We start from the raw sequence: 14,884 nt of genomic DNA, 5'->3' as shown, positions 1-14,884 counted from the left end.
CATGTTATTCCATGTCCTATGTCATTTCTTTCAGTTGTTTTACATACCAGTACATTCAATGTGCTGACGTCCCCTTTCTATTGCCCGGGGGTCTGCATTTCACGATGCAGGTATTGATTGACAGGACAGTAGATTTGCTCGTTAGGACATTGCTCGTATCCGCTTTTGGTGAGCCCCATCTCATTCGGGGTTGTGTCTTTACTTCTATTTATGTCAGTTATGCATTTAAGGTATGCCGAGGGCCTTGTCCCGATGAACAGTTTAGCAGACAGATTCGTGTCAGAGGTTTCATAGACTAGTTAGTTGTCATGTTCAGTTGAGTTGTCCTTAATGGCTACATTACTATAATTCCTCATTCATGATATAATAATAATAATAATAATAATAATAATAATAATAATAATAATAATAATAATAATAATAATAATAATAATAATATTATTTTCAGACTTATGATTATTGAACTCCATGTTTTCATAATTCATGCATGTTTACTTTATATTCCGCATCAGTTCATGTCCCATGTAGACTCAGCAAATCATGTGGTTCGATCAGTCACATGCAGCAAGGCACCGAGTGCCTTGTTACTCCCAGACCATGGTTCAGGGCGTGACAAGTGTAAGGCTTGCCTTAGGCAAATCCCACATTGGTTTAGGCGAATCCCACATCGGTTGGGGAGAAGAACGAAGAGTGCTTTATAAGTGCTTGGATACCTCTCCCTTGTAGACGCGTTTTAAAACCGTGAGGGGCAAAGGCTCCAAAGCGGACAATTTCTACATGCGGTGGCCTGGGCTGTTACAATTGGTATCAGAGCCGGTGCCGGGCCGGTGGTGGAGCAAACCTTAGCGAGGACGCTGAGTCCCAAGGGGAGGTGAGTGTAAGGCTTTCCTTAGGCGAATCCCACATTGTTTTAGGCGAATCCTACATCGGTTAGGGAGGAGAACGAAGAGTGCTTTATAAGTGCTTGGATACCTCTCCCTTATAGACGCGTTTTAAAACCGTGAGGGGCAAAGGCTCCAAAGTAAACAATTTCTACATGCATTGGCCTGGGCTGTTACACATGGAGAACCATTGACTATGCTAACAGGAAAAACACAAGGTTACAGATATAGAAAACCAGTTCAAGGACCAATCCTAGGACCACCATGTGGAGAATGTGGTTATAAAGGACACAGAACTCAAGATTGCTACTGACTTGTTGGCTATATATCCTGCTGATTTCAAAAGCAAAAAGAAGAATGGTTCCATAAAAATCTATGATATATATCATTCCAAAAAATCAACTTTATTTTTTCACATAAGTTGCTCTTTTATTTCTAGATACAATTCAAAATTTCGTTTGTGTTCGTGTTGGTGATTTCTATATAATTCGGCGGTTGTCTCCCCTTCTTACGAGTTACGGGTTCCCCACCAAACCAATGATGCACCAATCATTATGTTTCGGGATATAACAATATATATATATACACAACAAAATCTTATGATGAATTACTCATTCAATATACTGTCCAAAAATTTCTTGGTTACTTATTCTAAGTTTTGGAAATTCATTTCTCATTTTTGAAAAATAGAATTACTACAAACTCTCTTCAAGATATATCACAACATGTTGAGTAATTAACATGTTCAGTAGGTCTAATTTATGAAAGTATTTTTCACGAATAGTTGCCATGCCTTCACAGAAGGTTGCGTTATGTCGTCAACAGACGAACCCCATATATCACGTAAAGTTATTTTCTTTCAAGTGATAGATAGTACACCATTATATCATTCCAAAGTTACCAAAATCGAATTAGTTATGAAATGTATGACAATGCTTCACTCAAATCAAAGTTGAAGCTTTGTGACAACTTATTAGGGTCGGGTTTAACACTTAGGAAGAAACAAGAATTAATTAGATATCACGAATAATTAGATATTACTCCGTCCGTTCACTTTTACTTATCTACTATGGACTTTGCACACCCCTTAAGAATTTATAAATGAAGTGCATAATTTACCATGATACCCATATTAATTGGTGCATGTTTTTAATAGACTTCAAAAGTGATTTGAAATGAATAATTAATATTATGGGTAAAACAGGAAAAAATATTGTCTTCTTTTGAAATGCTAAAAGTGAAAATATATTTTTAGAATACTGGACAAGTAAAAGTGAACGGTGGGAGTAATTATCAAGTATGTGGCAATTATTTTTATTGATTTGCATTTTCCTAGATATCAAACATTATTGAAAAATTATGAAGCAACATGTTCTTATTTTTTCAATTTTTGTAGTATTATTTTTTTGATTGAAGTTGGCGTTCTTGATATTTTATTACGTAGGTATATATTGTCCTTTTATAATTTATTGAAAACTAAATATGTCAACTAGAAAAAATGAATCATCTCATTCAAAACTTAAGCGAAAAAAGAAAAGATGAAGCTTTGATACAATCCCAAAATGGAGCTCTTGATAAACTATTAACAAAAATAAAACAACAAAATCAAAAATATAGGAGAGTGTTCTTTAGATGAACAAGGTACTAACCCGGTTGAACTAGATGATAATATTATTCTAGAAGAAGATGAGGAAATTAGTGAGAAATCCAACATTATTCATTACTTTGCATTTCAAAAAACTAGAAAAATAAATTTCAAAATAAAAAATATACATTACTATTATATACCTTTTTCTTTTATAAAAAAAAATTAAGGCCTCTCATCAAATTTTCGCTTTAGGCCACCAGTGAGCCGCCCTGGTGCTACCTTTATTAGATATCACTTCGTAATCTTGTCATTTTCATCAAAATATAATCCACTTCTGGATATTTGAGCAATGATACGTGCAATTTTGACTCAATGTGAAGGCTGAGTTTGACCTAACGTCAAAAGCTTAATTATATGTATACTTGAACTAAAGTTGTAATTGGTCCTCAGAGTTGGTCCCAGGTGAATTTTTCGATCATAAAATATTTAAGAGTAACGGGTTTAATGGTGTTGCAAGAAAGATAAAATTCCTGAAACGGTATGTAGATTGTACCCACGGATTTCCAAGTTACATATACACAACACTTATGAACTAGCTTGTAGTGTTGTATGATTATTCATGAAATTCAAGAAAATAGAGCCATATTGTACATTGGACAATACTAGTTTATCCTTGACCCGATTTCAAATGCAAAATAGCATCACAAACAGTCAGCTCTGACTTCATAATGAGAATGACTGCTTCTGATGTTATATCTTTGACTCCATGAGGACGTAGAGGCCTCGACTTATCATCAGTTCGATCGTCGACTCAGCAACATTTACACTGTCAGTGTATATATAACTTAAATCCAATCAGAGTAAAATGCGGGTAACGTCAAAATCCTCCTCCGAGAGCTGGAGCCCAGTAATCGGCGCCAGTGTCACTTCCAACATTCGCCATGCAAGAAATTGGAACCAAGCATAACCCTCTACTCTTTAAATCCTTCACTTTGTGCTGAGAATCCTATAAGAGTTTATTTGCAGTTTGTAAATACGAAATAAATGTGGTAGAATAATCGTTATGGACGGCTATATATCTTGAGTAGAATAATTTCAAATATTAATTTGCTAGTTGCGACACTAGTAATGGCACATGCATGCATTAGACAGAATTATACAGTACCTGCTTATATGCTGGCCTCCTTTTCAGGCAATTACCATCCAAAAACTAGATGAAAAGGAATTAGAATTCAAATCAGTATCTAGAGGAGAAGAAAACTTTACCCTTTTTCTTGACTAAAATAAATTTAGCTACCTCTTTTTAATCTGTTTTAGAAAGAATATCATATTTATAGATTTGATAAGTTCTTAATCTTAACATTTCATTTTTTACTAATTACTCTTAATGATAAGCATGACATGTTTTGAATTGCAATATTCAAAAAGTATTTTTAGTATATTACACAATTTAATTTTAGATCATAAGAATCAAATTTATATTATACGCATTCTTAAACTTTTTATGAAATCATGTCACTGAAGAAGCTAAGAGCCTATTTGGATGGGCTTAAAAAAAGAAGCTTATAAGCTTTTAAAGCAACTTATAAGCTGAAAACAACTTATAAGCTAAAAAAAAAAAAAAAAAAATAGGGGCAGGCCAACTTATTTTTTTGGCTTATAAGCTATTTTCAGCTTATAAGCTACTTTAGATAAGCTAAGCTAAACGGACTCAATTATTTTTTTCGGCTTATTTTAAGCACAAAATGACTTTAAGCTGGCCAGGCAAACACTCAAAAAAACTGAAAACAATTGATAAGTTGTTTTCAACAACTTATAAGCCAATCCAAACGTGCTCTAAGACCAATTATTGTTGAACTTCATGAAGTCGAGAAGTTCATTTCTACTTTAGGTCACTTTTTATGAACAGAACATTTTGATAACAGTTGCTTTACAAATGTAAAGTCTCACATAGCTTGCTTTTGGTGAGGGATCCAATAAAGCGATCATGGTATATCAAGCTGTTTTGGCAGCAAATAACTATTTTCTTGAATTCAAGAAAAAAGATAATCTTCATAATTTACCAATTAATCACATATGATTAGTCAGTCGCACGTGTATCAATGAGAGTGCGAGCTGAGGAATCTTGGTCGTGCGTTGGAAAATGAGAAAGAAAATGCGCTCATAGTGTATATAAAATGGATACTTACTGATTGTTGGGGAATGTGACCCATGCTTCCTGATGCATTGCCCAAGTATGGAGTGCTTAATGCCTGCATAGGTGCACCACAGAAGAAAAGTACATAAATATTTACAGCATGAATTAAAAAGGGCTTCTGAAATATAGACTACTGTACACTAGAGATAATCTTTAACTTACTATGCGAAAAAAATTAAAATATAATCAGTCACGTACGGTATAAGATATTACAAATAAATTTCCATAATAAATATTATGGAGTAATTGATCACCTTATAAAAAATGTACTAACTGATATGCTATTACCAGTGCCAATAGAAAATGTGAATTTTCCACGAAAATTGACTTATCGAAAACGTTTTCGTTTCTAACCCTCTTTACCTCGCAAACTCAAATTTCTGCCGGAAACGACTGTCGAAATTTCGTGTTGTTCTAATTAATATTATACATGTTAAACTAAAATGATAAATATTTACCTTCAAAAGATATAACTTAGATATATCTTTTTCTACTTATATACATTTGCAATATAAAAATTGTTCACACTATTAAGTTATTTAAAGTATAACTATAAGGCTCAGGTACAAAATAATTAGTAAGATTAATAACTTGAAAAATTAGACGGATAATATATTATAGCAAGTCAAAATCAATAAATTTGTACACGTTGAAAGACGTTGATGTACATAAGTTAGATTGTTGTCGTTGAACTTTGAAAGACGCATGAAAAATAGGACAAAAAAGGAAGAAAAAACGAGACCTGAATTTGACCCTGGAGGAATCTAATGTACCCAATAGCTTCTGACAGGACGGAGGCTGTATCAGTCTGCAAAAGAGAAACATGACATGTCTGTCTAAGCCAGCAACACAAATTAAAGCCATATTATTCTTTCTCTCTTTTTTTCTTTTTGTGTTGAAAAACTTTAGACAGGGCTTGATGGGTAAGACTAAAGCTAAAGGGAATCTAAATGTGTTAATTTCCAGAATATAGAAACTATCAACTGTCGTACTAGCAATTAAATTGCTTCAAATTAATTAGAGTATGTTTGGATGGGCTTATGCCTATAAGCTGCAAACAACTTATAAGTTAAAAAAAATAAGTTGGGGTAGTCTAACTTATTTTTTTTTGGCTTATAAGTTATTTTTAGTTTATAAGCTTCTTTAGATAAGCTAAGTCAAATGGGCTCAATTATTTTTTTGAGCTTATTTTAAGCACAAAATGACTAAAAGCTGGTCAGCCAAACACTAAAAAAAACTGAAAACAACTTATAAGTAACTTATAAGCAACTTCTAAGTCAATCCAAACGGGCTCTTAGCCTGTTGTACTATTTCAATCTTTCTCTTTGTTTATTCCTGGCATTCTTTTCAGTGATCAGTTCTGCCAACCAGCATGGGAACTGGGCAGAAGGCTAATTTATACGCAGCACAAGTTAAGAGATACTTTATAAAGAGTACTAAGGTTAACTACTTGAAATAAACTTACATGCACTGACAACACCATAAATAAATTCTACATACGCTACAACTCTCCGGCATGAAGCCAGAATCATTAATAATCGCCAGTCAGTCATATAGCAGTGAATTCATTCCTGAGCCTTAGCACTTGTATATACCAACCGTCACCCCACTGCTGCCCCTCAGAGGAGTCTCTGTCGTATTTCAGTCCTAATTTGGCTGATCTCTCGGTGCATTTTAACTATCATAACAAGTTATTAAGCCGGTATGCCTATATTAATAAACTAGGATTACTATAGAAGTCAATTAACTTAAACCGATGTCCTCTTTGATTAATGAAATACTCCGCTCATAGAGATGGCCGATGGGGGCAAAAAAAAAAAAAAAAACTCAATCCGATTGGTGTAGAAAAAATTATACATTTGTAAGTGGACAGAGTTACACCCTAGCTAGTTACTTTACCTTTCCAAATGGAGAAACAAGTTGGTGAAGTGATGTTATTCTATCCCCTAGCTTCTCCTTTCTTACCTGCTTCGAAATAAAAAGACAACAAAAATCTGCTAATTAAGTACTTTAATTTTCAGTTGCACATTTTTCAGTGAAATAAAAGATTTTGGTGTACAGAGTTAGATAGAGGAGGAAGGGTGAGATAATAATTGCCTTTAGAGATGGTTGGGCTGTAGAGTGCTGAACCCTAGCCTTCTTACTTATCCCACCACTGGTTGTGCTGTTACACTTTCAATGGATGCATAAAAGAAGTTAATGACGTCAACAAAAAAAGTGAGTTAAAAAAATGCTCAGAAAAAATTAATTTCTGAGTGAATATCACTAAGCAGCTCTACTTTTTGTATGATTAAATTCCTAATGCTAATCATGAACTTGTTTTGGCTTATTATATAGTATATCACTTTCTCTCCGTTTGAAATTTTAATGATGAACTCATTGACTTGTATAAATGCTAGTGGATGAGATGGAGAAATCAAACTACTTTATAGTACCTTCGACCTTTTATTTACTTTTAAATTTCTTACCTCGGATGAATTATGGTCTGGACGTTGATGCTTGTGTTCCCCCTTGCTGTTTTTATGACTGGTGAAGTTCAAAAGATTATGGCTTAAACCTGTGGTAATACAAGAACTAGCTGGTGAAGGTAAGTCTTGTGGAGACCAATTAGATGTAAGAGGTCTAGTAAAATCAGTTGGTAATTCCAGTTTTTCTTGTAGTGACGTGGCGTGGAATTCATTTTGGACATGATGATGATAGTCGTACAATTGGCCCCGCTCTGGCTTTACATCAGCAACAGGAACCCTAAAATTAGTAGCTGATGGATGCACGGAATTCAAAGTGTGGTCTTCTGAATTCCCAGCCTCATGAAAAGGACTTATACCAAACTTTTCTTGATCACCCGAAAATCCACTCCTGCAATTTAAATAGGGACAAACTGTACAATTAAAAGGGAAAAAATCACCTAGCGAGTCGTAGCTAACATGGTAATATACACGAAGATACAAAACACAAATCTTATAATCAAAGGCGGTTTCAAGGTGGATTCCGGGAGTTCAATTGGATACATTACTTTTGACTCAAACTATATATACAAACACAAAAGCATTAAAAATATATACCTATGAGAAAATCATACTTATTTTGAACCTACTGAATTAATCTAGATCCTGTATTTGTCTACTCATGCTACAAATTTAATTAGCTCAACCAAAAGGGGAAGTTTTTGAATCTTAGCAGGGATGGAGCTAGCATGAGAAGTATGGATTCAGCCGAACCTAATAATTCTGACTCAAACCATGTATATTTGTTGAAAAATCAATGAATATGTACATATTACTAATAAACTTTCAGATACAAACATCATAAACTTCAAATAATCTTGGATCCGCTGCTGAAACTTTGAGCCTTAAAACTAAACTTGACAAAGGCAAACAAGAATTAAACCAAGCTACGTAAACATGACAGGAAAAAAAGAGAGTGACAAATTAAAGATGGAATATTTACAGAAGTAGTTGGCTCAATGAACGAGGGAATTCTTGGTTTGGGTTATCAGCTCCATAAAAATGTGAGGAAGAAGAATTAGAAGAAGAAGAAGAAGAAGAGAAGTTCTGATCATGAGATTGTGGGTGCATGTTTCCATTCATAATCATGCTCCACCAATTAGTAGGGGTTCCAGCCATCATTTGCTAATACTGATGATAATTATTGGCTCTTCTATCAGCACATCATCAAAAAAAAATTTCTTCAAATAACGTCACAAAAAACCGATCTTTTTTCTTCTTTGTCGGTATCTCTCTCACAACTTTTTGCTCTAGTACAATACCAGTTGTTTGTTTTTCCTTTTTTTGTGCACAAAGACTAGACTTTCTTGAAGGCTTTCAAGGCTTTATTTGCTTTTTCTCATAAGAGGTTGAAGAAACCAATATATCATTGTCAACTGATCAGTAACATTTACTTTAGTAGTAGTAGTATTTCTTTCTTGTGGGGTTGAGAAGCTTTGTATTGTATTTGTTTTCCCCTTATTGACCCCTTCTTTAATTTTTTTATTTCTTACTTTAGCTTTATTGTAAAGTGGAGGCAGATAAAGGATGGTGGGTCAGGCCCAAAAACAAATGCTCGTGGATTTTTTTTTTTTTTTTTAACTTGATTGACTTGTAGTGGTAACTAAAGGATTGTTCTTTTCTGTTACTAGCTGTACAACTGTATTCTTACATCTCATGATGTGAAAAAGGCAGGTTCTGTGTGTGATATTCTAAGTATTAATTGATGAGTATAACTTTTATATATCGATAGTGTAGAAGAATTTTAGGCCCCGTTTGTCCATAGATACTAAAAAAAAATTTACTTTTTTTGAAATTTTGGAGTTGGAGTTGTGTTTGGCCATAATTTTTGAAATTGTAGTTTTTGGTGAAATGTAGTTGTAAAAAAGTAAAAAATTTGAAAAATAAGTTTTTTAAGTTTTTGGTATTCCGGATACAACTTCAAATTGTATTCGGAATTCTCATAGCCAAATGCTGATTCCGGAAAAAAGTGAAAAAAAAATCGGAATAAAATGAATAATTCTTATGGCCAAACGGGGGCTTAGTTATACTATCAAGTCACCTAAAAATAGTTACAAGAAAGTAGAAACATGAAAAATAAAACAAATTACTACTACAACAAGTTAAATTACGGCTATAGGTACAAAAGATACTCAATGTATATAAGAATAATCCTTTATTGAATAGAAGGGCTTTCCCATCCTTTTGAAAACAATTCTGGACCCTTCAAGATGCTGTAATATGAAAATACACCTACGGAGCAATCTAGTCCGTTCCTCAATCGCAGCACTAGATTGTTAAGAAAATGTAATGATCGATTTAGTACGGTACACATTTAAAGAGCTTTGTTATTAGAAACGAGAAAGAAAACGATATATTTTAACCACTTCTTTCTTCTTTTTCGATAAACATATTATTCAAATTAACTTGTGTGTTATTTCGATTATTCTGTTACCTATTACCTCATCTTCTATACAGTATACCCCATCAGACTATTTCATTAGATACTTACTATTCTCATAAATATAGACTAGCAAAGTATGTCTGTGCGATGCATGAAGCCCAACATGATTAATTTGGCTATTCACTTTAGCTTGTCTTTAATATTTGTATATTGTAAATAACTTTTAATAACATCTTAATTGTTACTACTATATAGCAACACATACAAAATGTACTTTACTTATCATGATCATTTTAGTTATAATTAAAAATGGAGTTTAAAAATTAAATATATCTACTAACATTAACATTAATGCGAGTAAGTTTCATCCATTTTAAAACATTTTCTTTTGAGATGGAAAGAATTGTATTTGGCTTTCATGCAATTACTCTAACTTGATATTTCTATTTGTAGATATAAAAAATAAACATGATGACTAAATACATTAAGATTTTCTTTGTTGTATATGTGTTTGTTTGAGTACACCCATCCTCCTCAAACCGTACTTGTAGAATCATGCTGAGTTGTTGTTGTTCTTGTTGTTGATATTTTATTTTAATTGTACTTATGGTGTATAAATTTTTATTGTGAATCTCTTTTTCTTCCAAATAATTTAGCATGAATCTTGTAATTCTCCAATGCACAGGAGTGAAAAATATTAGCTCTTACACACATATTTGTCAAGTGAATTTCAACAAATTCACATTTAATTTTTTGATTTTGTTTTCCTACAGTTAATTTATTTTTAAAATAAACAAAAAACATATCGGAATGATGAATTATAAATACATGATATTATTTATTTCTGATTTGAAGGGGAAAAAAAGCATATATCATTGCACAATTTACTTGGTGAATCAACGAATATGATTTTTCAAAATTCAATTTGTCCTGTTTGATACAAATAGAAAATCTCACAACGAATTATATTCATATGTAACTACCTTTTTTATACCTATCAGTTTTATTGGCTAATAAATAAATTTTACCCCCATGACCTTCACTTTGTTTTTTATAAAAGAAAATGAAATGGACTCAAAAGTAGCACTCCCTCCGTCTCAATTTAATTATCTTATTTTTCTTTTTAGTTGTCCACAAAAGAGTGTTATTTTTTATATTTAGTAAGTTGACAAGTCAAATATTATATTCGGCAAGTTTAAAAACACAAGATTTAAAGAACATTTTAGTACATGACTACATTATGTACTAGGATTATAAGATTTAAATATTTCCTTTTATTTCTAAATTTTGTGCCTACTTAAATTAAGATACTCAAAGTGGGGACGGAGGAAATATATACGAAGAAGAAAAATGACGATGATAAATTAAGGAAGAACAAAACTTTTAAACAATGGCAAAAAGCAAGAAAACAAATGATCTATATTCTATAGTGCATTGGTAATATGGACATGTGTCCCATCTCCAAAGAGCAAGTGTACGCAATAACATGTGTCCCTGTTGGTCCTACCCTTTTGTACAATTTACATAGCTATTTGTACACTTTGACATTGCAGTGTTCGTACAGCTTGACCATTTATATATAGTAGAAATACTAGCAATCGCACGGGCCGAACATGTCTATTCATTTTAATTAGTCAGTTTTTAAGGTTTGTATTTTAAAAATATTATAATTGTTATTATATATAACAACATATATAAAATGTATTTTATGTACCATCACTTTAGTTATAATTAAAAAATAGAATTGATGGAATTAAGTCTTTGAGATGGAAAGAATCGGACTTTTTTCTCATTATCATGACAATGAAAGTTGTTCATCAATGTAAACGAAAATTAGTAAGAATATGAGGGAAAATTAATATTTTGATTCTAAATTTTTTCTTTTAAATTCTTTAATATTTATATGTATACAGACAGGTTGATATCCATTTCAATTAAGTAACTGTTCAGATCCAAACATAAGAACCATTGTTGTATATATTGAATTTTTTAAAAGAAAAACTAATAAAATATTTTTATTAAATTAATTAAAAAATATATTATAATTTTTCATGTTAACAATTATAGATAAAACAATTTGTTACAAAGAAATCAAAATTAGAAAGATATATGTTATATCATTAATCACCAAATTTTAATTTTGAAATGAAAATATAAAGAAAACAATAACCAGCGACTGCAAAGGAGAGTAAATAAGTAAAGTATTGACAATAAAAGAAAACGGAGATAAAAGTCACTCCCTCCCTTCACTTTTACTTGTCAACGTTAACATATCAAGAAAAAAATTCTTCTTTTTATTTTACCCTTCACATTAATTATTCATTTTCAAATCATTTTCTGAGGCTATTGAGACTATACACCAATAAATATGTAGATTATGATAAAATATAGTTTACTTTATTTATTAATTTTCAAAAAACGTGAAAAGTCAAAAGTGAACAAGTTATGTGTAGGACAATTAAAATAACTTTTGGTACAAATTTGCATTACTATTGTTCGTCATCTCTTCATGTTTAAAGTATTAACAAAGAAGAAAAATGGAGATAAAAGTCACTCCCTCTGTTTATTTTTACTTGTCCACGTTAACATATCAAGAGAAAGAAACTAATATGGTAATTATTAATTAATATGAAACTTCAATTATGTTGATTGTGTATAAAGATAACAACTATGCATATATTATAGGCATATATATTTGTATACATGTCATCCTTTTTCTTTTATTCCTTTATTTATCATGGCAACTGTCACGCCCCGAACCTGGGCCTGGACGTAACACGGCACCCGGTGCCTGACTGCATGTGACCGAGCGAACCAACTAGCTGGCTGAATCAACATGTGATACCAAAACATAACTAATTTATAACATAAAACTAACACATGCTGATTAACTAAAAGTCTGACTGAAATATCATAATGCGGAAATACTTAGACAATCTAAACATATCTGAAAGTAGAACATGGCTAAACCAAAACAACTGAACAACTGCCAACAAGGCTAACATAATAAATATCTGACTGTCTGAACTGTGTCTATGAAGCTTCTAAGAATACTGAATAATAGAGCTGTCTATAAACTGAAATAACTAGATAGCTGACAACGCCCCGAAGGAATTTGGGGCTTACCAGTAGCTGATACGTGCACTCCTAAAGAGCTGAGTCGTCAACCTGTATATCGTTGCCTGCATCGCGAGATGCAGGCCCCCAAGCAATAAAAGGGACATCAACACATTTGAATTGTACTAGTATGTAAAGCAACTGAAGCAATAGAATACTGGAACTAGAACTGAAACTGATAATTGTAATTGTAATAGCAAGGAAGTAGAGATGTGAATACTCCTTACTCTGTATCTGAATCATCTGTATTATATGTGTTTGTATATGTAGGGCCTCGGCCCAATAATAAATGCACGCTATGGCCTCGGCCTAGTAGTGCGTCAGTCAATGGCCTCGGCCATGTATACGTATACACAAGACTGTGCTGTGCCCTCGGGCAAAATCACATATGTATAATTATGGTTAATTAATAAGGACTGAGACCATAACAACAATGAACAATGCTGAACTGAAATAGACATGCTGGACTGAATTGAAAACACTGACTGTTTCTGAGCATACTGAATTTCTAGACTGAGACTCATATGGTAACAATACATAAGTCTATAAAGATTACGTACTGAGTTCATGATATTCAAATTGACAACCATGAACGAATTCTGTAACTGCAACCCTAGAAGATAACAGTTCTACAACATATCATGAAACTAGGGCTAAATTGTACTTTGAGTCAAATTACTGACAAGTATGAAGAATGAGGCGTAGGGAGAATCATGAATATTCCCTAACATAGATAGTTAGCCTCACATACCTTAATTCCAGCCTTTGAGCGTAATACAATGTTCGTCAACCCTTTCAACTTTGATCTATATCAATACAAGTCAAAGGGATTCTATATTAGCAATAATATTCATGCTTTAGTCATCTAAGCATTTTATCAAACACTTAGTGAGCATAAAGCTCCACAATCTCCATTAATGGTGATTCTTCACCCAATTCCCATTCTATTACTTCTAGGTGATTCTACAATCTCAATTAGGTGTAATTAACATCATTCTCCATCACCCATATCATTATAACAATCTCAAGTCAACAATCCAAAACCCTACTATAGTTCGTGTAATTCTCTTTACTAAACCCATTTACTATTCTCCCAAGAACTCATCAATTCACTATTATGAATGATTAGAGTGTAGAAGCATTACCTTTTTGACGTTCAATCCTCTTGAATTCGAGTTCTAGGGTTTCCACGCCCAATAATAATGTCCCACTCACAACTCTATCGATTAGAAGGGTTTACTCAAGTTAGAAAGAGATTAGGAACTTGAATTCAATCTAGAATCATGATAAAACTTACCTTGGAGGGTTCTTGAGGATTGGGACTTGTTCCCTCTGACTTTAGGGTGATTTTTCGTGACTAGGGGTGTTAGGGAAATAAACCCCAAACTTGAATATAACTTAAAACGCGAAATCCCGACTTTTAACCCGAAACCCGACCTGTTACGCGATGGGTCCGCGATGCACGTGCATCGCGCGACATTCTGCAAGTCGATACTCAGAGTTGTGCGATCAGCCCGCGATGCAGGGCCATCGCACACGCCCTCACGCGCCTGAAAAGCGGCGTGTGTCGGTTCTATGCAGTGTTCGGTAAAATGGACATAAATTCTTGTACAGAGCTCTGTTGGGGCTCCACAATATACCGTTGGAAAGATATTTCAAAGGGATACAACTTTCATGTTTTAAGTTTCCTCAAATTCCCAACGGATTTTCACGAAATTTGACTGTAACGAAGACTTATCGAAAACTTAGCCGATTCTATAGAATTTTAAGTGCCTTACTATTAGCTATATTGAGACGATCATATCGCCTTGCTCCGATCTCTGATTGGCCTGGTCCTTATATCCTTAGAAAGGTATTTCTACATACTACAACTTTCATTAAGGATATTTTCCCAAATTCCCAACTAATCAAGGAGTTATGTCTGCCCGAATAGGCCTATCAACCATTTTCGCAAAACGCTCAACCATTCAGTTTTTCCACTAGAACTCTAACGATACGGGGTGTTACAGCGACTATCAAGCTAGGAAACGGAAGAAGAGTGAGGAGAATCATGCAGAAGGGGCTGGCCAGTAATTTCCATAGAATTAATGAGTGAATATTTGTGTGTTCTTATTATTAATTTTACCCTTTAATTACTCATTTTCAAATTATTTTCGAAAGCTATTGAGATTTACACCAATAAATATGAATATTATGGTAAAATATATACTTTCT

The 14,884-nt window shown here is 33.1% G+C and overlaps 1 protein-coding gene across 2 annotated transcripts; it reads right to left on the bottom strand.

Moving 5' to 3' along the window:
- Positions 1–2,984: 2,984 nt before the first annotated feature.
- Positions 2,985–8,617, bottom strand: LOC132645923 (transcription factor bHLH68-like). Of its 2 annotated transcripts, XM_060363183.1 has the most exons (8): positions 8,114–8,617; positions 7,135–7,522; positions 6,764–6,838; positions 6,566–6,631; positions 5,409–5,474; positions 4,659–4,721; positions 3,635–3,679; positions 2,985–3,475 (listed from the first exon to the last, which is right to left on the bottom strand). In XM_060363183.1, exons 1-8 carry the CDS (start codon positions 8,290–8,292, stop codon positions 3,347–3,349), a joined length of 1,011 nt encoding a protein of 336 aa, XP_060219166.1. In that variant the 5' UTR covers positions 8,293–8,617; the 3' UTR covers positions 2,985–3,346. The 2 variants fall into 2 exon arrangements, with proteins under 2 accessions (XP_060219166.1, XP_060219175.1); XM_060363192.1 differs by lacking the exon at positions 3,635–3,679.
- Between the last annotated feature and the right edge of the window lie 6,267 nt (positions 8,618–14,884).

Source organism: Lycium barbarum, chromosome 1 (genome assembly GCF_019175385.1).
Source record: "Lycium barbarum isolate Lr01 chromosome 1, ASM1917538v2, whole genome shotgun sequence".
Classification (NCBI taxonomy): Eukaryota; Viridiplantae; Streptophyta; class Magnoliopsida; order Solanales; family Solanaceae; genus Lycium; species Lycium barbarum.
The sequence above is the reverse complement of the archived record's forward strand: the minus strand, read 5'-3'. Positions and strand labels throughout refer to the sequence as shown.

Coding starts and splice junctions, on each gene's coding strand:
- LOC132645923 (XM_060363183.1), bottom strand. CDS start 8,292: ATGATGGCTGGAACCCCTACTAATTGGTGGAGCATGATTATGAATGGA. Junction 6,632..6,763: donor CAGCCCAACCATCTCTAAAG/GCAATTATTATC, acceptor ATTTCGAAGCAG/GTAAGAAAGGAGAAGCTAGG. Junction 4,722..5,408: donor TCCTCCAGGGTCAAATTCAG/GTCTCGTTTTTT, acceptor GCACCTATGCAG/GCATTAAGCACTCCATACTT.